The following is a 20598-nucleotide window of genomic DNA, read 5'->3' as shown; positions in this document are numbered from 1 at the left end:
TTTTTAATAGCATGTAAGTATACCATTCAATTAAAACTCTTCAATGAGTCGATGAAAAATTAAAGTGCAATGGTGACACGGCAGCACAATGCTGATCCATTTGATTGATTTACTTGGCTCAGTCTCTTCTGGATTGTTGTTTCACATGGGCTGTCACTCACTATTTATGATGATTTCTTTAATGAGCCCCCCCCCGTCTGCAGCGTATGCCCTGTATGAAGTAAGAGCCCGGAGGAGTTGGTCAAATGGCCATACTACCAGCAATTTGCATAACTGCTAAACTTTGTCAACAGGAGTGTCTCCTCAATCCCCACATGGCAGTTCTGGCAAAATGGGCTCTTACATTCTGCTCCAAGGTTCACCAACTTGCCCTGCCAAACTCAACGACGGGTGCTGTTAATGCACGGTGGGGGAACCATGACAAACACAAACAATGCAGATCTTGTGGTGGGCTCCAGAGGGAAGCCCCGGGGGACTAATACAAAAAACATATATTATTTTGGTTTTCCGTGATCCCATAGAAGCCAACCTAGCTTCCTGGACTCTCACCTGAGTCCCATGGGAGCACAAGGGCTGGGCTGTCTCTTGGAAGATTCTATTGGGATCTTAATTCTTTTTTTTTTTTCTTTTTAAAGGGAGGGGCAGGGGAATGACTGCCTGTGGTTGGTTGCTGCAAACAGGGGGTAAAGGCAGTGAGCAGCTGGGGGATTGGCTTCTCACAGGGGTTGGACGCAGTGCAGTTAGCTGCCCACAAGATGTTGAACGCAGGGTCTGGCCACAGGCTGGGGTTTGGCCTTACGTATGGTAATAAAATATTACTTTACATTAAACAAAACATAGAAATTCACTTAAGAAAACAAAGGCGAAACTGGCATTATTTTTGGGTATCATCATAATATCTTACTTTGCATTAAAAAACGTCAGAAATGCACTGAAAAAACAAAGGTTGAAGTAACGTTATAGTTAGGTAAAAATGTGAGTTTAACCGCATGCGCGCTAAGCGTTTTCCCGCTGTGCGCTACGTTTTTCAAAAACCCGCTGTTCATGACGAGCTCAGCTCGTCATGAGCGTACGAGAGGCATAACTCATGACGAGCTGAGCTCGTCATGAGCGTAGAAGGGGTTAAAGTAACGTTTTAAACTAAAAAAAACACTAAAAGTTAACAGTCATATTTATTTCAAGTATTTATAACTCACACCCTCACCATAGGCTGCTTATGACCTCACATAATACAACACTCATGATGTGGTCTGATCATCATTGATAACATTACTGATAACAACTGAACTGACAGCATTAACACTGTGCATGTTTTTTTTAAAGCAAATAAAGCTGCCTTCCTGCAGCTTCAAACAGAAAAAGACACAACACTTACTGCATCTGAGTACATGTTCCTGCATGCTTGGATGCATACATCACGTCTTCATTGAGACATGCAAGGACAAGTTATAAGATTTACCTATTGATAGGGAAATGTTTTGCCACCAATTTGAAAATAGTACCAAGAGTGAATTACCTGGATGCTTACATGTAATCAATGAGTGTGTGTCATCTCATTGGTATTAAACAGATAGTCACTTGGCGGCTTACGAGTCCTCTCAAACTTTAAAAGCTTACAAGGATAGAAAAAGTTTCCAAAGCAAAGCACCCAAATAGTTGTAGGACACAGCAGCAGATTTTGAAAGAAGCACAAGGTCTCTGATTCTTTTACTTCTCATAATGAAATCTACGTGATTATCTTTAGGATGTACAATGTTCCTCATTTCATTAATAACCATGCAGCCACGATTAACAATTTATGGACACTATTAACACATGATTCTAAGGTCCTAAGGATAATTCTAAAAAGTTTTTCCTTTCATTTTCCTCTGGAGCTGCCATCAACTCTCCAGAATATCAAAACTGTATGTCAGAGTTTCTCCAGAATATTCAAAAACATCTACTTCTCAATTCTAAAGAGTTGGTTCAGAATGAGCAAAAAGGCAATGGCTTTAACTCTTAGAATTCCATTACCCCTCAGAAATTTGGGGGGATGAAATCTCAGTAGACTGAAACCTTGCAGTGTCCGTATCAGCTCCCCAACCGTTGTGCAGTGCACCCCTGTTATATTTTTCATACTCCATGTGGCGATAAAGGCCCGCCAAGCATTCACTCCTCACGTACACATGATGGAGCAGGTCAGCTTTTTCCCTTACTAAGCACATGTACAGCAAGCCACTGCAGATCTTCAGTTGTTCCACTCGTGTATACACACACCCACTGGTGTTCTTTTGTTGCATTCGGAGCGGTTTTAAAATTTCCATGAGGGTTTAAGATCACAGCACCAGTAAATAACTGAAATAAAATCCTTGACGTGTGAGTGAAGGGACGTCATGAAATTTCTATTAAGCCTTGGGATAATCTGAGAATCGTCAGCGAAGCGAAAAGAGTGATAGTAAAGAAGAGAATCAAGAAAGCTAGGGAGACATATAAAGATTAAATAGCATTGTACTAAGTGAAGACAGTAGCGGCTGCTACTGTCCCGGGTGGTGATGCGGAGGGGTTGGGGGAAGGACGAAGGGGGGGGATCATTTTTTTAAAAAGCACCGATCGCCATCTTTTCTTTCTCCGTCCTCCTTCCTGCACAGCAGGAAGCACACAGCCTCTCAGAATCCCCTAGCCAATCACAACACTGCCTTAGCAGCGTTGAGATTGGTCTGAGTGCCATGGTTCGGCCTCAGACAGGGGCTGGCAGGATGTGCATGTTCTCCACGCAGGATGTAATCTGGCAAGTTTAGGGAACAGTCTACTCAGCTAAAGATCTCTTTTAATCCACTGGCATAATGCAAGGGCCGCTTGCAGTTTCTTTCATGTAAAGATGTTCACCTCTGGGAATTTCCAAAATCAGTAAAGACCTCTAGTTTAACATAGGCCGCAATTACACATATGCCTCATCAAATCCTGAGGCGGAGACGCTTATCAATGATATTGTTCCACTTATTTACAGCAAGTTCAAATACAATTCGAGAAACGTTTTGACCTTCTTGTGTATCTCTGTAAGCTTTGGGAACAGGATGTGGGCTCCCAGGATTCGGATGACTGGAGGGAAGCGCATATGGCACTCGTGAGGCAATATCCACAAACCTACATCTCTCACTGTTCATTGCCTATTATACCACAGAGAAATAGTAGAAAATGGGGAGAAGCCCATCTCCAAAATGTTTGAGTTACATGGAGATAACTGGACTTTTTTTTTACACATATGGTCTGGGACTGTCCTAAAATATAGGCTGACAGGGCAAACAGCACCCTCTGATAAAGATTCTGGGTAGCCCCATTGAATGGAGCTCCATGACAGCAATTCTGGGGCTAAAGGAGTAGTTGATGGGAAGATCCCAAGAGTTCTGTACGCTGGCGGCCCCTCTCGCGGCTAAACATGACGTCTCTCATAACTAGAGGGCACAGCATATCCCACCTCCTTCCGATGGCTGAGTGGCTGCAGTGCCTGGACAATTTCTCAAACAGGGAAAACTGTGTGTAGGGAAGCATAGTAAAATATGGAGTCCATGATGGGATCACTTCCATGGCTTGACTCCTTAACGGGTGTTGTCAATACATTTGTTCATTTGTTTGCCAAAACAGACATCACATTAATGAAACACTTGTGCGACATAAATCTTTGTAGGCTCACTTTATAAAATTGTAATGACTGCCTTCTATTTTGTCATATGCTTTAAAGAGCAGTAAATTGGTTTACTAAGAAAGTAAAACAACATGGAGAAAATGTGTGGCCTCAAAGGGTTGTGACTAAGATGAGGGATAAGCAGGCTCATTTCAGGGTAGGCCTCCTCCAAAGGGGGTGGGGCAGAGCATTTGACAAACACTTATTAGGGAAGGGGCAGGGTTTGAGGTGTGAGCGTGTGCTGCATACATAAACTGACACTGATGTGTCTTTCCCTCCTCATAATGATACATGAGCAGAACAGAGCACATTTCTGTGGCAGCAGCACACATTCCAACAGCTGCCTCCGACATTTACTGACAGTGAGGGCCGTCACCCTACACACAGTCAATAAATACCCCATCTGCACGAGCAATTGCGGAGAACTACTCTAAGCCAGGAAGGTAGGCAATGTGACTGTACCAGATTCCACCCACCTATAAATGTACTATTGCCCCATCTACTGGATAACATGGCCTAGGGGGCTTAGGCATGTTAATCCAGATAGAAACTGAAATGCATGATCAAGTCAGGCATATAAATAGGATGTAAATCAGGCCACACTACTCCCTTCAAATGGTGTGTAGGGCTCAATCAGATTTACAGTCTGGGGGCTAGTCTAAATCAGGTTTGTAATCAGATACGAAGATTATGGCTCTTCCTTTCATTTTCTTTGTTGTCTCTCTCTTGAATTAGGGAAACTCTAAAATAGGGTGACCTTATGTATGGCTCTGGAACAGACTTTACTGTGCACTGACCACTGGTGTGGAATATTAAGGCCCTGAAAGAGGAAAGCATTGTCCCTTGAAATCCGTTCGTTGAGCAGGGAGGATGGGTAGATTGGCAAGGAATAGATAGAGTCTCTACCAGAAACGGCATTACCAAAGGTAAGTAACTTGTTCATCTGATAGAGACTTTTAGCCGCAGGTTCCTTAGCTAAGAATAGATACCCAAGCAATACCCCGAGGAGGTGGGTCTGCGAACCAATTTAACATGAAAAAGTCCTACAGGACTGAAAGGGGAAAGTGCCCAGCCCTACAGACCTGGCTTTCCAAGCAGTAGCGTTTGGTAAACGTGTGCAAGGAAGCCCACTTTGCTGGCTGACAGATGTCCAGGACCGGAACTCTGCATGCTAATGCAGTGGTTGCAGCTTTTGCTCTCGTGGAATGAGCACGCAAACCCTCATGGCGCTGCTTGTTAGCCAATGCGTAGCAAATTTTGATACAGAGCATGATTCATGGTGAGATGGTCCTCTTCTGTATGGCCCTTCCTTTCTTCATTCTAACATACTGCACAAAGAGTTGGTCATTCACCTGGAACTCTCATATGCAGTCATGGTAGAACGATAATGCACTTTTTGAGTCCAGATGGTGAATTTGTTCCTCTTTCTTGGAAGAATTCGACGGAACGTAAAAAGTAGCCAGATTGATGGATTGGCCTACATGAAATGGAGGAACCACTTTCGGAAAAAGAAAACTCCCTTACGGAGAACCAGTTTTTCTGGGTAGATGTTCAGATAAGGACACTTAGATGACAATGCCTGAAGCTCACAGCAACTCCAGGCAGTTGTGATAGCCATGAGAAAGGCTGTCCTTATGGTAAGGAGTCTGAGCAGACAATTGTTCAGGGGCTCAAAGGGACTGCACATAAGGAAAGTAAGGACAAGATTTAGGTCCCATTGGGGCATAATGAAAGGAGAAGATGGAAACAAGTGTTGTAAACCTTTCAGAAACCTATTTACAATAGGGGATTTGAAGAGGGATGGCTGGTCAGGGAACCGCAGAAAAGCTGATAGTCCTTCAGAGTGCCCAGAGCAGAGCCCTGCTGGTCAAGAGAAAGGTTGAAAATGAAAACCTGAGAAAGGGGAGCAAAAAAGGGGATCAATCTGTGTTTCTGTACAACATGCCACAAATTTTCCCCAATGGAAGGAGTAATCCGTTTTGGTGGATGGACGTCTGGCTGGCAAGATAACATTACAGTGTAGGAGTGTGGCTCACTGATTAGAGCGGTAGACCCTGATGCAAAGGTCTGGCCCGGGACCAGGGTTCAATTCCCGTCGCAGCAGGGTCTTAAGCTCAAATGTCCGCGGACCCGATAATTCTCGGCACGGTGCCTACTCTAATCGTGGGGTCCCACGCTGCAACTCTGGGCAATAGCTTGCTTAGTCTCCACACCGGCCCTAATCGCTAAGGATGCCTGGCTTCACCAGGGGTGTGCCCAGGAGTTGGGCGCCTCACAGGAACAGGCCAGGACGTGTTCCTCAGCGGTTTATTCAGCGCGGGGACACACTGGTAAGTGTAACCATGCGCTTTATAAGCTTCAGAATTACAATTACTTCAGGAGCAAGGTCGAAAACTGTCAACTGTCATAGCTCAATCTCCACGCAAGAAGGCGGAGCGTTGGCAGGTTCACTGCTGCTGCCACAGAAGATCTTACTGAAGGGGCAGTCTGATTGGAGGGCCGATGGCCGTGCTCAATAGCTCAGAATCCCAGACTCTCCTTGCCCAGTCCGGCGCCATAAGGATGACTAGGCCCCGGTTGATCCTGATCTTCTTGAGAACTCTGGACAGGAGCGGTATGGGTGGATAGGTACACAGGAGTCTGATCTCCACTCAAGACAAAAAGCATCTCCGAGCGAGAGCAGCCTTAGAAACTCTAGTGCTCAAAACTGCTGATATTGTGCATTCTGGGTGCCGGTGAACCGATCTAACTAAGGTGTTTCCCACTGCTGAAAGAGACCTTGCACCATCCCCAGATGGAGACACAATTTATGATCTGCTAAGCATCTTCAGCTGAGTTCATCCATTCTGGAGTTCCGAAAGCCCACCAGGTATTGAACCATCATCGAAATGCCCTGACATTCCAGCTACGTCCAGAAACACAGGGTGCCTTGGCAATGGGTCCACGACCCCACCTGCCCTGTTTGCTGCAGTACACCATGGTGGTGGTGTTGTCTGTGAACACCTGCATTAGCCCTCCCTTGATAGAGGGTAGAAAGGCTTTCAGTGCCAGCCGGATTGCCTGGAACTCCAACAGGTTGATGTGGAGTCTGGATTTAACCGGAGACCATAGACCTCTGATCTTCACCTCTCCCAGATCGTCACCCCATCACAGGAGTGATGCATCTGTCACTACTGCAGGTCTGGTTGGGGAAGGAAGAGGGGTCTGCCGCTGACCCAATTGCAGTTTGTTAATCCCCAATGCAGATCTTTTGCAGTTTCCTCTGAAATATGGACCATGTCAGAGGGATTCCCTTGAAATTGTGCCCACTTGAACTTCAGAGCCCGCATATGCCAATGGGCATACGTCATCAGCAGGACACAGGAGGCCATGAGGTCCAGCAGCTTCAGAGTCAGTCTTACAGAAATTCAGGATAGAGGCTGAAACATCGGTATCATAGCCTGAATATCCTGGACGCACCATTCTGGAGGATACGCCCCAAACTGCACCGTGTCCATAATAGCTCCGCTGAAAGGGAGCACCTGAGAGGGAGTCGTGTGACTTCTGCACGTTGACAGGGAACCGCAGTGAATGTAGGATGTCGACCATTCTCTGGAGGTGGGAGACAGCAGACTGAGGTGAGCCTACCTTAAACAGCCAGTCGCCGAGATAGGGGAAGATTGGCACCCCTGATTTCCACAGATGAGCTGCAACTACTGCCATCACCTTAGTGAACACCCAAAGGGAGCTGGTAAAGCCAAAGGGTAGCAAGTGAACTGAAAGTGCTTGGGTCTACCACAAACTGTAGGTAATGTCTGTAGGCAGGCAGGAGAGGGATGTGAAAATATCCCTCCTGCAAGTCCAATTGTACCATCCAGTCTCCTGAGTCCAGGGCAGACAGGATCTTAGAAAGAGTGAGCATCTTTACCTTCTTCTTTAGGAAGAAATTGAGAGAGTGCAGGTCGAAGATAGGACGAAAGCCTCTGTCCTTTTTAGGCACCAAAAAGTAGCGGGAATAGCAAAGTAGATCTGCTTCTGGCATCAGCACTTCCTCTATGGCTCCCTTGGCCAAGAGAGCAATCACTTCCTGGCAGAGAAGAGATAGATGGTCGTCCGCCAGCCCAAGTAGGTTGCACAGATTGAGGGATAATCTCAAAGGGGAGAGAGTAGCCCCTTCAGACGATCTGCAAAACCCACTGGTCTGATGTTATAGATCACCAGTAAGGGAGGTGATGGCAGATCCTGCTCCCCACTGGATGCCCATGTTGATAAAAAGGGAGAAGATTAGGGCTTGGAGACTGTGGCTGCCAGGGGACTGGTGGGCTGGCCCAACCTCTAGCTGCCCGAACCACGGGGTCTGTGTGTACCGCTCCCACACAGAGGCTGGAAAGCTAGTGCGCCGCGGTGGCAGTGTGGATAAAGACACAGCTGGGAGCCCCTTCCGTGGCCACAAAAGGAGTGATTGATGGATTAGTGACTAGAGGCCATGAAAAGGCACCAGGACCTGGCCATATCAATGCTGTCCTTAAGTGCTTCAGCACAAAATCCACCTGGTCTCCGAAGAGACAGAAGCCATCAAAGGGCATGACCATAAGTGATGATTGGACATTAGAAGAAAAGACAGAAAAGCCAGTAGTCCTCAATCAGACATAGCACCGTAGGGCCACTGTCGACTAAACCGCTCTGCCTTGTGAGTTGGTGGTGTACAGTCTACATCGAATGGAGAACTTCACTGCATCCCTCCTGTTGGCAAAAGCCTCAGAGAGCTCAGCCCAAGCCTCCTCCGGAACTGTTGACAGCACCTGCACAACAGTATCCTAAAGTGCATGGGAGTAGCTGCCCAAAAGGTATGCGGTGTTCACAGACCGCAATGCCAGGCTGTTGGAAGAAAATGATTTCTTGCCTAAGTTGCCCAGCCTCTTGGAAGAAAATGATTTCTTGCCTAAGTTGCCCAGCCTCTTGGATTCCCAATCGAGCGTTCCAGTTGGGAATGTGGCAGGATTTACATGGGAAGTCGTGGTGTAGACAACCAAGCTCTCCAGGGTAGGGTGTTCTGTGAGGAATATCAGCTTCCCTGTAGAGGGGCAGTGGCAGCGGGCAATTGTCCTGTTCAAAGGAGCCCCTATGTTGGGCTTGGACTAAGTCTCAAGCAGGACATCAGTAAGTACTTTGTTAAATGGGAGAAGAGGTTCTGAATCAGACACTCCCGGCTGAAGCACTTTCATCAAGACATTAGTCTTCATTGCCACCAAGGGCAAGCTAAGGTCAATGACCTTAGCCGCCCTACACACGACCACTGGAAATGAAGGTAAAGCCTCCATAGCCACATAGGAGGGAGCGAGTATGGTAGTATCTGGAAAGGTATCCAGTCAGCTGGCATCCGCCAAATGCTTACACCAGTCTATGGTGGTATCATAAGGCTGGTATTCTTCAGGGTTCAGCGACACCTCACATTCCTCCCCAAGTCCTAGCCCATAAGAAGAGGGCTCAGGCTCTGGCTGGAAAGGCATGGCTCCAGTCTGCGCCGGAGGCAGCATCAGGCGACACCCCTCCGTATCAGAGTCAGGGATGTAAATGGGGAAGGTGTCACTGGTGAGCGCCGGCAGCATCGGCCTGGGGACCAGTGCTGGAGAAGGTTGACATGGCACGACCTGCGCCAATCCGGATCTATCTGTGGATCTCTGGGGCCCAACTAGGGCCGGAGCCACTGGTGTATATCCAGTAGGAGTCTAATCGAACACATGGGATCCAAAGGCACACCAGAGGGAACGGGCCACCCAAATATGAGATGCATATCCTCATAAAACTCTCTCAATTAGGCAGGGGTTGCTCTGGCTCCCAGACACTCAAGGAGGCGTGGAGCCAGCCTAGGTGCTGACAACGCAGATCCTGGCCTAGAATGATGCTTTCTCGTCTTGTCACCCTTCGAACGAGGTGAACTCAAAGCACGCTTCAACTTCTTCTTGAGGAGGGACTTATCTAAATGGCCCAACAACTTCAAGTGCGATGAGCTTCTCGGACTACGTGACCACTCCCTAGACCTTCCTCTCAACCGGGAACTGGATTGTCGTGGCTTTGCATGTCGAGCTGGCAAGAGCTTCAGGAATTGCTCACTTAAAGCCTATGGGTGCATGGCGGCAATAAGAGCAGGCCTTTAGGTTGGGGTCGCGCTCGAGGCACCAAAGGCATACAAGGTGTCGGTCCGTCATAGATATAGAGTGGTCACAGTCCCCGCAGGGCTTGAAACCAGCCTTTATAATTGATATTCCTGCCATAGTAGAAGGATAAAACCTCAAAATACTTCCACAAAACTGACATCAGCGCCTTGATGAGCCTCCTATATAGGCACAGGGTACGTTACTTCCGGCAGGGACGACGCCACACGAGCCGAACGATGCCACCTACCAGAGCACAGGGGTGCTACTCAAGAAAAATTCCAGATGCAGCCTGACACCTGGGGATAATTCTTTTTATTTTTATTTTTTATTATTGATTAACCAGAGAAGTCCAAATTAAGGGTAATTCAGAGATATATGACAATAGTACATATAAATTCAGATAAGATATAAATACATGGCACTTATAAACTTATGGAAAGAACACCGTATATAAAAATAAAACATTTCATCATCATTTACATTAATGCAAATGCATATATTTCTAAAAGGGAGCTGGGTTGAGCCACCCCCTCGTGACTGCCATATGATGGATTGGAGTCTTATTTAATAAATTAATACTACAATATATACAGACTGCCGGGTATCACACTTGTGAGGCTGTCAATATCGTTTATCCAGCTCATAACTGGCGATCAGATTTTTTCCCCCAGCTTCATGGCCTGCCTGCCCCTACATGCATATAGAGCAGCCTCTGATTTTATACCCCCAGCAGCCGTGTTAACCATATCTGAAACGTGAGGGGCTCTGGGTCCTTCCATCTGGCGGAAATTATTATACTAAAATCAGCTACACAGATACATACAAATTACATATGGGCAGTGTCTAGGCCACTACAGCTATCACAGCCCAAAATCATCAGAGTGGGGCTCAAGTTAATCCTGCGCCCAAACAAACCTTCCCAAATACACACCAGGGCATTCTTTAGAGGAAGTAGTCTGACACAGTTGTAAAAATGTGTACTATTGTGGCCGGCCCTTCCCCACACCTTGGACACTTATCTGTACTCTTGCCCCAGTCAAACAACTTGGCAGGGGTAAAGTAAAGGTTAAATAAGGTTTTATAGTGCTGCGTCATCAGACTTGTTGATAAGAGAATATTTGCAGTTGAAGCCATTGCCATATCTAAATCAGCATCGGACTTGCCTAGCTTCCTTGCCCAATTTGCCTCAGCTTTTTCTAGATCATCAGGCAAGCTATCAAGCAATACACTATAAATATTCTTTATTCTACTGTTAATCCGGACAATTGCCTCTACTAAAGGTATTTTATCTAAAGATATAGCTGGACTGAAAGTGGTGAGAAATCCCGACTTGCATATATACAAAATACTGATTATCGGGGATTCCAAACTCTTGCTGCAGATGGGTAAAGGACAAATCTGATCTAGAAAATAAAGGTCCCTAATCAACCCATGCTGTTACCACTGTCTTGGATGGAAAAAGAGGGGATCACCACAGAGGTGTATATCGGCAAAACTTTGGGATCGCCGTAACTTTTCGCACTTTGTTCAAACATTTCCAAGCATTATGTACCACCCTAAATCGAACTTTCTTATAATAGCTCTGCTCTAGTTTCCGCAGCAACAACCCAGCGGCCTTTTCCCCTAGAGCCAACTCATATATCGATGGAAGATGACAGTGATTTTCATAACCTATCTCTTTGTCATTAACCGCGGTAAATAAAATATGCATTTGCTGTAGAGGTGCGGCCCAACAGTAAAATGTGATTTTTGGAATGGACAACCCTCCCTGACCCTGTGGGAGAGTCAGATATTTTAATGACCGTCTCACCTTCCCATATTGCCAAATAAAGTTTGCAAAAATGGATTCCAGTGCTTTTTAAGTGGATGTGTCTATTGCCACCGGGATTGACCAGAAGAGAGATAAAATCTTAGGAAGCATTGTCATCTTTAAAACATTACTCCTGCCGATAACCCATTTATTCATTTCAAGTCTGTTGCTATTGTCTTTATCAGAGGATTAAAGATAATTTTGCCTATTGTATCTACTATTGGACTAATACGGATACCCAGATACACTGCTGTGCCTACACGCCGACGATTTTTAAAAGGCAAGGTCATCTGTGCATTCCTTCGTTCAGAGAATACCCAGAGGTTTGCCAAAAGATTTTGGCGATCGCCACAGCTTACCTGATTACTCCTGCAGGGTTGGTGGTGACAAGTGCGATATTGTCAGCATATGCGAACACCTTTGTCTCAAACCCATCGCAGATAATCAGCTTTATCCCTTAGTTATTTAAGATCTTCTCTATCAGAGAATTTATATATAGGGCAAACAGGATGGGGGAACAGGGACATCCCTGCCCTGGGGAAAATTCTAAGATAAGAATTCGGCGGCTAGAAATGTCTATCAGATATTTCTAAACACTGCATAGTGAGCATATGAAGATGCTTCTAAATGTATGTTTTCATATAGTCTATTACCACCCTAGCCATGTCCTTATTCAGGGAAATGGATAGGTTCAATTATACATTATCTGCGCAGAGCAACAGTATTTAGGCACTAACTGAGGAAAAAGGAAATCCTCACAGCTATATCTAAATTCCAACACTCCAGGACACCAGGCTCTGGGAACTTCACTGTAGTCTTCTACAAATGTTTGAGCTCCAAGCTACTGCCTGTACTACATCAATGTTTTCAGCGAGATTATGAAGATGGGTAGAGTCACCCCCACAATGACGGAATACACTATAACCTTGATTATGAAGCCCTAGTGACTGCAGGTTGTGTAGGCCAATCTCCCTTCTTAACATGGACACTAAAATCCTCACCAAATAGCCTCTCTGAGACTTATGCCCCTAATGGAAAATCTGATCCATCCCAATCAATCAGGCTTTATACCGGCATGATGAGCAGGTGACTATACAAAGAAGGCCCTCCACTTGCTGTACCACGTGAGCCAAGCAGTCTGTTATGGTTACCCTGGATGCAGAAAAAGCATTCGACAGAGTGGACTGGGACTTCATGACAGACATGTTGAGAGAGATGGCGAATACATTTATATCCTCGCAGGTTATCAAGCCGACAGGGCAGGATTTGGGTTAACGGTCACCTCCCCCATTGGGTTAACATAAGGTGAGCCACACATCAGGGCTGCTCTCGTTCCCTTTCCCTCCCCTTATGTTAGAACCATTGGCACAACGAATTTGCAATAATCCCCAGATCATATTCATCGGCTTCAGCCAGCAGGGACTAAAACTAAGAGTGTTTGCTGATGATATTCTCTTATCTCTGACAGACCCCCACAGTTTTCCTCCCCCAAGTACTCAGAGGGCTAGGCAGATTCCATCACATCCCAGGGTACCAGATCAATATCCCCAAATCTGAAATACTGAATATCTCCACCCCCGTACAGTAGTACAACAGATACAAGCACTCACTTAGATGAGCCGCCACACACATAGAATACTTGGGCTTGGCTCTGCACCCCCACTCTAGCTAGACCTAAGTACATAAACCTTCAATGCCTGAAACGAGGTATTCGCTGGGAACTCAATAGTTGGAAACATAAATCACTCTCACTCCTTGGTACGATTCCGGCATATAAAATGGGAATACTACCCAAAATATTATACCTCTTTCAGACCCTCATGATGGGATGAAAGCGCTCTATGTCTTCCAAATCACAAGGGCCAAAGGGGGGGCAAGCTTGGTCTTACTACATTTCCCTTCACTTTTGACGGCCCTTTGGGGGGAATCGTAGATTCAGACTGACCAGGGCCCCATACCATAAATGGCTGGAAAGAAGGTATAAAACATTGAGAGACAGGCACTCGGAGGGCTCCATCAGATTGTTTGAACACATAAAGGAGGAGTACCATATTCCTGAGACAGAACAGTATTGCTATCTCCAGCTATGCCATTGGTTCCCCATCCCTGGATTAAGCTTGGAGGGTCAAGGGACCTTACACCGTGTTAAAAGTATCTCATACATTGAACTAATGACAACCACGCCCTATCTCCCATATACAACATTCTAAATACTTCATGCAACCCCATCAAACATACTTTTCAGAGGGAGTGGGAGGGGGAACATGGCTTTACCTTGGACCACAAGCAGTGGGGGAGATCTTGATTCAGTCAAACAACTACACATCACACTCTGGAGGGAGAGAAACCACACTCATGATACTTTTACCTCCGGCACTATACCCCAGCATGCATAGAAAAAATGCAGAACATGGGGAACCTCTTTTTGCTGGAGGGGGTGCAGGAAAAAGGGAACTCTTACTCAAATTATATGGTACTGCCCCATACTCCAACACTTTTGGACCACAATACTATCCACAATCAAGCAAATCACTAGGTCGGACCTGGCCAGAGGTGCTGAGGTGGCCCTGCTGGGATGCCCCACACCAGATGTTTACCCACAATACGGCATGCTAGGTGAACTGATCTCCCACCTCCCACTTGCGGCAAAACAAACTATTCTAAGCCTCTAGGGACAACAAACTCTACCATCAGAACATAAATTGATCGATCGCTTGTGGTGGATTCTCTGCAAGGAGAAACTGTAGTAACACACAGGGAGGAAAGGGCTTTTACCAAACAATGATCTCATCTTTCCGACTACTTTATTAGAGACTTTTGAGAGATAACATGCCCAAGGTGGCTTTGTGCTCTAAAACTCTTACATCACTCAAAGCTAAAGGACTAATATAATACCATTCGTGAATATTACCGAAAGCAATGAGACCCGAATGAGGCTGCCAGTGGAATTCAAGAACACTATAACTTGGCCACTGAAATGTCTGGATTAACTGGGGGAGCCAGGCGCGATGTTGGGGGAGAAATGATGGCTAGAATGAGGTGTACCAGGGGTAGATTGTACGTTGTTCATCGCAAAGCTCATATCTGGATACGATGAACACAGGATAATTGACTGCAATGATGAAAGATGAATAAAGACGTATTCAAACCTAAGTATAAACTAAGGACAAATGGCTGTGGTATTATGGAACTACAAATCTGTTTCAGCTGTGGGTGCGATATATACATGTGTAAGTACAAGGGGTGTGAATTGAGGTGGATGGAGACAATGGGGTTGAAAAAGTTATGGAGTAATGGCAGAAATGGAAGAATAGGTGAAAATAGGGGATATTAAAGAAGGGGGCGTCAGGACAAGAGTGGCCAGCAGGTGCAGTGGCACTCTGCACCCAGGTAGGACTGTCTTTTATTGGCAAATTCAAGGAGTGAGAGTCCATTCTCTTTCCTCGCACTAGGGCCCATGACACCTTTGCTGCACCACTTGTCATAATAGAGATGGGGATATAGAGGAGAGAAGTCAGAAAGTCAGATGGTGGGAGAATGAAAGGTGGGAGAGTGAGGATAGGAGGAACAGAGAGGAGGAAATAATGGCACAAGAGTGAAGATCAGATGCGGTTATGAAAGAAAGAATGTCAGGGAACAGCTGTAGGTAGAAAGGGACTCGAGTAGAATAATAATTTACTGGACAGACCATATCTTGAAGACGGGCACTGATCTTTTTGTAATACACCACTAATGAATCCTACTCTGACAGTCCAACATTTAAATCAGACCTTTAAATCAGACCATTTATCAATCAATCAATCAATCATAAAGCGCACTACATACCCGCAAGGGTCTCAAGGCGCTTGGGGGGGGGGCTGTGGGGCGCTGCTGATCGAACAGCCAGGTCTTGAGTATCCTCCTGAAGGTCAGCAGGTCTTTGGTCTGTCGTAGGCTCAGTGGGAGGGTGTTCCATGTCTTGGCGGCGAGGTGGGAGAAGGATCTCCCACTAGTGGTTGTTCTTCGGATGCGCGGGATGGTGGCGAGTGAGAGGTCGGCAGAGCGTAGCTGGCGGTTGGGGATGTAGAAGGAGAGCCGGTCTTGTGGAGTGCCTTGTGTGCGTGGGTGAGAAGCTTGAAGGATATCCTCTTGATGACGGGGAGCCAATGCGGGTTTCTCAGGTGGGGGTGATGTGGCCGTGGCATGGTACGTCGAGGATCAGTCGTGCCGATGCGTTTTGGATGCGTTGTAGTCGTTTAATGAGCTTGGTCGGGGCTCCCGCATAGAGGCCATTTCCGTAGTCGAGTCTGCTGCTGACGAGGGACTGCATGACTGTCTTTCTTGTATCTGTCGGGATCCATCTGTAGATCTTGCGGAGCATTCGGAGGGTGTTGAAGCAGGAGGAGGAGACGGCGTTGACTTGCTTGGTCATTGAGAGCGTTGAGTTGAGGATGATTCCCAGATTGCGTGCATGGTCGGTGGGTGTCGGGGCTGCCCCCAGTGTAGTCGGCCACCAGGAGTCGTCCTAGGCTGAAGGGTTGGAGCCAAGGATGAAGACCTCAGTCTTGTCCGAGTTCAGCTTCAGACAGCTGGTTTTCATCCAGTCGGCGACGGCCTTCATTGCTTCGTGGAGGTTGGCTTTGGAGGTGATGGGGTCCTTGTTGAGGGAGAAGATCAGCTGAGTGTCGTCGGTGTAGGAGATTATGTTGAGGTCGTGCTGTCGGGCTACATGTGCGAGCGGGCCATGTAAATGTTGAACAGTGTCGGGCTGAGAGAGGATCCCTGGGGTACGCCGCAGATGATCTCGGAGGCTTTGAAACAGAATGGGGGGGGAGGTGGACGCTCTGGGTTCTGCCCCGGAGAGGAAGGAGGTGGTCCAATCCAGAGCCTTGTCTCGGATCCCTGTGGCGTGGAGGCGTGCACGTAGTGTGCGGTGGAAGACGGTGACGAAGGCGGCAGAGAGGTCTAGGAGGATGAGTGCTGCGGTCTCGCCATTGTCCAGCTGGGTCCTGATGTCGTCGGTGGCAGCGATGAGGGCAGTCTTGGTGCTGTGGTTGCTGCGGAACCCTGACTGGGAAGGGTCCAGGATTCTGTTTTCTTCGAAGTATCGGGTTAGCTGTCTGTTGACGGTTTTCTCGATGACCTTGGCCGGGAAGGGGAGCAGAGAGATGGGCCGGAAGTTCTTAAGGTTTCTTGGGTCTGCCTTAGGTTTTTTGAGTAGGGCGTTGATCTCGGCGTATTTCCAGATCTCTGGGAAAGTTGCGGTCTCGAGGGAGAGATTGATGACGTTGCGCAGGTGGGGTGCGATGGAGCTGCTTGCTCTGTTGAAGACGTGGTGCGGGAATGGATCTGACGGAAAGCCGGAGTGGATTGTGCGCATGGTCTTGATGGTGTCATCGATGCTCGCGCTGGCCCAGACTAGCAGTGGGTCGTGGTCGATGGTGTACGGAGGGTCTGCTGTGTTGCTGTCTGTTGGGGCTGTCTGGGTGTTGAAGCTGTCATGGATGTCTGCTATCTTGTGGTGAAAGAAGGTCTGCAGCTCAAGCAATGAACTTGAACCCTTCCAACCCTTTCCTATTTCAAAAGGGTTTACAGGATGCTTTCACAAAGTCCACGCATGTAACAGCATCAGGGGCACCCCACTGGCTCAGAGCCAGTAGCTTAAAAATAAAATGATATTTTAGCATTGTTTTATTTTTTAGCTGCTGGCTCCGACTCAGCACTGTAGTGAGGGGCAGGGCCAGGGCCCGGGCCATGGGAGGAGCGGTTGGTGCACTTATAAGTTCGTATATGTGTTTGGCCAGCAGTCTTAGGCCGCCCAAACACACATGTACACTTAGGTTTCTCCAACCCAGCCTCATTGCACAGCTGGGTTGGAGAAACATCACAGGCTCCCTGTCCTGAACCGAGCGTCAAACAATCATGCTCAGGCCAATCCCCGCGCTGCTCTCATAGAAAGATAGCATTGTGGTGATTGCACAGGGAGTCTGACATGCTGTCCCAGGGGGTGCTGGGACCAGGAAGTCCAAGGCACGACACGGGAGGCGGCCGGCAGCTTCAGCCAGGTAAGTCTCTTTTTTAATTATTATTATTAAATCTCCCCTCCCTCCCCGACCCCGCACCCCCTCCATCTGGCCTACCACTGTTTGTTTGTGGCGTGTGCCACTGAACAGCATTAACTTTTGTCAGGATTTGATTGTTCCTTGTATTATGATTTAGAAAAATATTGCCCAACGCCATAGAGCCAATCAGTAACGGAAGTATGTGGAATGCTTGGATAGGATGCAGATTTATGAAATCACCTATTTCACAGATACCAGTGACAAGATCTCATGTGATCTGTATCACTACTGCCTAATGTACACCGGTTAGCTCTAATGGATCCAGCTTGAGCATTTGCTTAGATGTAGAACTATATTTAGCCTCTTCCCCTGAAGCTGTAAGGTGGCAGATTGCCTAAATATTCTATTATATGGACAGTTCACTTTATTTTTCAGCTTTATGGCCTGGCCTTTTTAATCCGAAGATAATGAAAACGGAACTACAAAGAGGGTAAAATGTTGTCAATTATTTTCATAATTCGAACTTTAGTCAGTGACAAACCCCAGATATCCAGAGTTCGGAAAATAAAAGAATGAGTATTATATGATTTCCTCTTTCAGACACAACTTATTAATGCAGATGGATAGCTATATATTTGAAAAACCATAGTAACAAAAAGAACTTACATCTTGGACTGCTAGCTGAAGCTTGGAATCTATATCTGGCTTGAGGCCACAGTCTCCATGGCTCACCCGAGACAGCCGTTGGTGGTTGAGAATGTTTGGCTCACACACGCTCCTCTGGGCGCATGGTGATGGGGATCGAGATCTAGAAGATTCTGCAGCCTTCTCAAAATGTTTCTCCCTGGTTTTGGTCGTGCAACTGTTATCAAGTGAAGAATTTCTTTTTCCTATTGATGTGGACCTTATGGGAAGCTCTTTATTTTCTCCCTGCAATAAAAAATTAAGTTGGGAAAATAATTTCTAGACAAGAAGAGCTTTCCAACCAAAAGGGGAACGCAGATATATATATATATATATATATATATATATATATATATATATATATATATCTCCCAGTTGATGGTGTAAATTACCAAATATCTAAATTTGTACTTTCAATGGGAAGATCAGGGCACAGGAATTTATCAAATTGGTATTGTTCATAGGATAGACATGCCGTGGATGTTTACTCCATACAAATACTTGTCGCTAGTGAAAACATTCCAAGAAGTCATCAGTAACTTAACCTATTAGCGCACGCAATGATTGTCTTTAATAGCTCTATTGCTTATTAATGGAGATTTACATACTCTATGATTTTGGACTGTTTAGTTTCGAACCTTTCTGACTCTTTGAGAGGAATGTGATGTGTCACAAATGTATGATTCTTTTTTAGATAGTCTTTAATATCTGTAACTCAAAAATGTACCACACTATGGGCATGATTACTATAATGGTGAGACGGACAACGTAATACTGATTACTGCCCGCCACATTACGATGGCGGGCGGATGGTTGGCGGTCGGAGAGACAGACAGCCACAGATCCGAAGGGCTCAACAAACCCATCGGTCTGTGGGAGGGACTTTTATCACTACAACAGTGGTGGTGCCTGCCAGACTACAATGTCCTTTCCCGCCGGCTGTTTCATGGCGGTTTACCCGCCATGAAAAGGCAGGCAGAAAGGGACATTGGGGGCCGTAGTGGGGCCCCCCACTGGGGCGCACCAGTGGTGCCCCTCAACAAATCCCTGCACCATGTGCTGCCACATGGTGCAGAGATATGCACAGGGTGCATATTTTGTACTACAGTATGTGCGGCAGTATGTGTGACAGCCAGCATCACTCTCCGCAACACAAAATATACACTTTGCGACCGCTTTGAAGGCCGTTGCATTGTGATTCAGGGTGCAGGACCGCCGACAGCTTGTTTGGCGATCTCATTTCCCACCAGTCCACAAACACAAGTTTATTTTTGCTTATTTCTGCCATGTCTACTCTCCCTTGTTACTTAATAAAAAATATCAGAAGCAGACTCACTGCCATGGTGGGTATTGAACCAACAGAGGACATACCAGAAGTATGTAATGACTGATCTCAAAACGTGCTTACAAATTGTTCAAAACGATCTGGACCAGTGGTTAAGTTTGCAATCGGTCTATGCACTAAACGTTTAGATTTCAAAATCTCTAGTTGCAGGAGGCAGCAGAATGACCTGTCCAATAAATATTAATTAGGCAAATCACTATTTGCAACCCCCTGTAATTGGCTACAGATACAAGGATGGTGACCTGCAAGGAAGAGCAAAGCACCATACCTATGCTTGCATTTCCAAATGAGAAACGTTTCTTTATCAGTCTGTGTTCTTTAAAGGAACTGGCATTCCTATAAAAAAAGTTCTAGTTTGATATTACATTAGGGGAGCAACAAGTGGTCCCTTTGACTGCTGCCTACTCTCCCCCTAGGCATGGACTTTGGTCGCAAATCACTCAACCATACCATTCTGAATCACAGTTCGCACCCCTTCATAATTGCCATTCTGAATGGGCCAATATTTTTGACTTGCTAAATGAGTTTAATAAGGAGCGCAAAACAATTTTGTGGTTGAAAACTCTGGGCTTGATGTACGAAGCATTTTCCCTGTTGCAAACGGCCCGATTCGCAGAGCTGGGCCGTTTGCGACAGGAAAAATGCATTTTGGGCTGTACAAAGCCCAAATTGCGATTCGGTAACTTGTAATTGAATCCCAATTTGGGTATTATGATTTGGGATTAGGTAGGGGCATGTTGAGGGCGTCCCTTCCTAACATGGAATCGGAATAGTATTTACAAATGTTATGCGATCAAAATGGAGTTGCAAAACTTTCACAATTTACTGCCAATTGAAAGTTGATTGCAACCTATTTGCAAATCGGAAGGGGCCCCCAAGACACCCTTTCCCCTTTGATGAAGTTGAAAATATATATTTTT

General features: G+C 46.3%; 1 protein-coding gene across 4 annotated transcripts in view; it reads right to left on the bottom strand.

The window, feature by feature from the left end:
* SPATA6L (spermatogenesis associated 6 like) overlaps positions 1 to 20598 on the bottom strand; it is a 690230-nt gene that overhangs the window by 272129 nt on the left and 397503 nt on the right. For 2 of the 4 annotated variants that reach the window (XM_078677396.1, XM_078677397.1), the window contains one exon: positions 18316 to 18579. The exons of the other annotated variants lie outside the window; for them this stretch is intronic. In XM_078677396.1, coding sequence (XP_078533522.1) covers positions 18316 to 18579 — 264 coding nt within the window. The remainder of the gene's footprint in view (positions 1 to 18315; positions 18580 to 20598) is intronic. 4 annotated transcript variants of the gene reach the window in all.

Source organism: Lissotriton helveticus, chromosome 2_1, assembly GCF_964261635.1.
Source record: "Lissotriton helveticus chromosome 2_1, aLisHel1.1, whole genome shotgun sequence".
In the NCBI taxonomy this organism is placed as follows: Eukaryota; Metazoa; Chordata; class Amphibia; order Caudata; family Salamandridae; genus Lissotriton; species Lissotriton helveticus.
The sequence above is the reverse complement of the archived record's forward strand: the minus strand, read 5'-3'. Positions and strand labels throughout refer to the sequence as shown.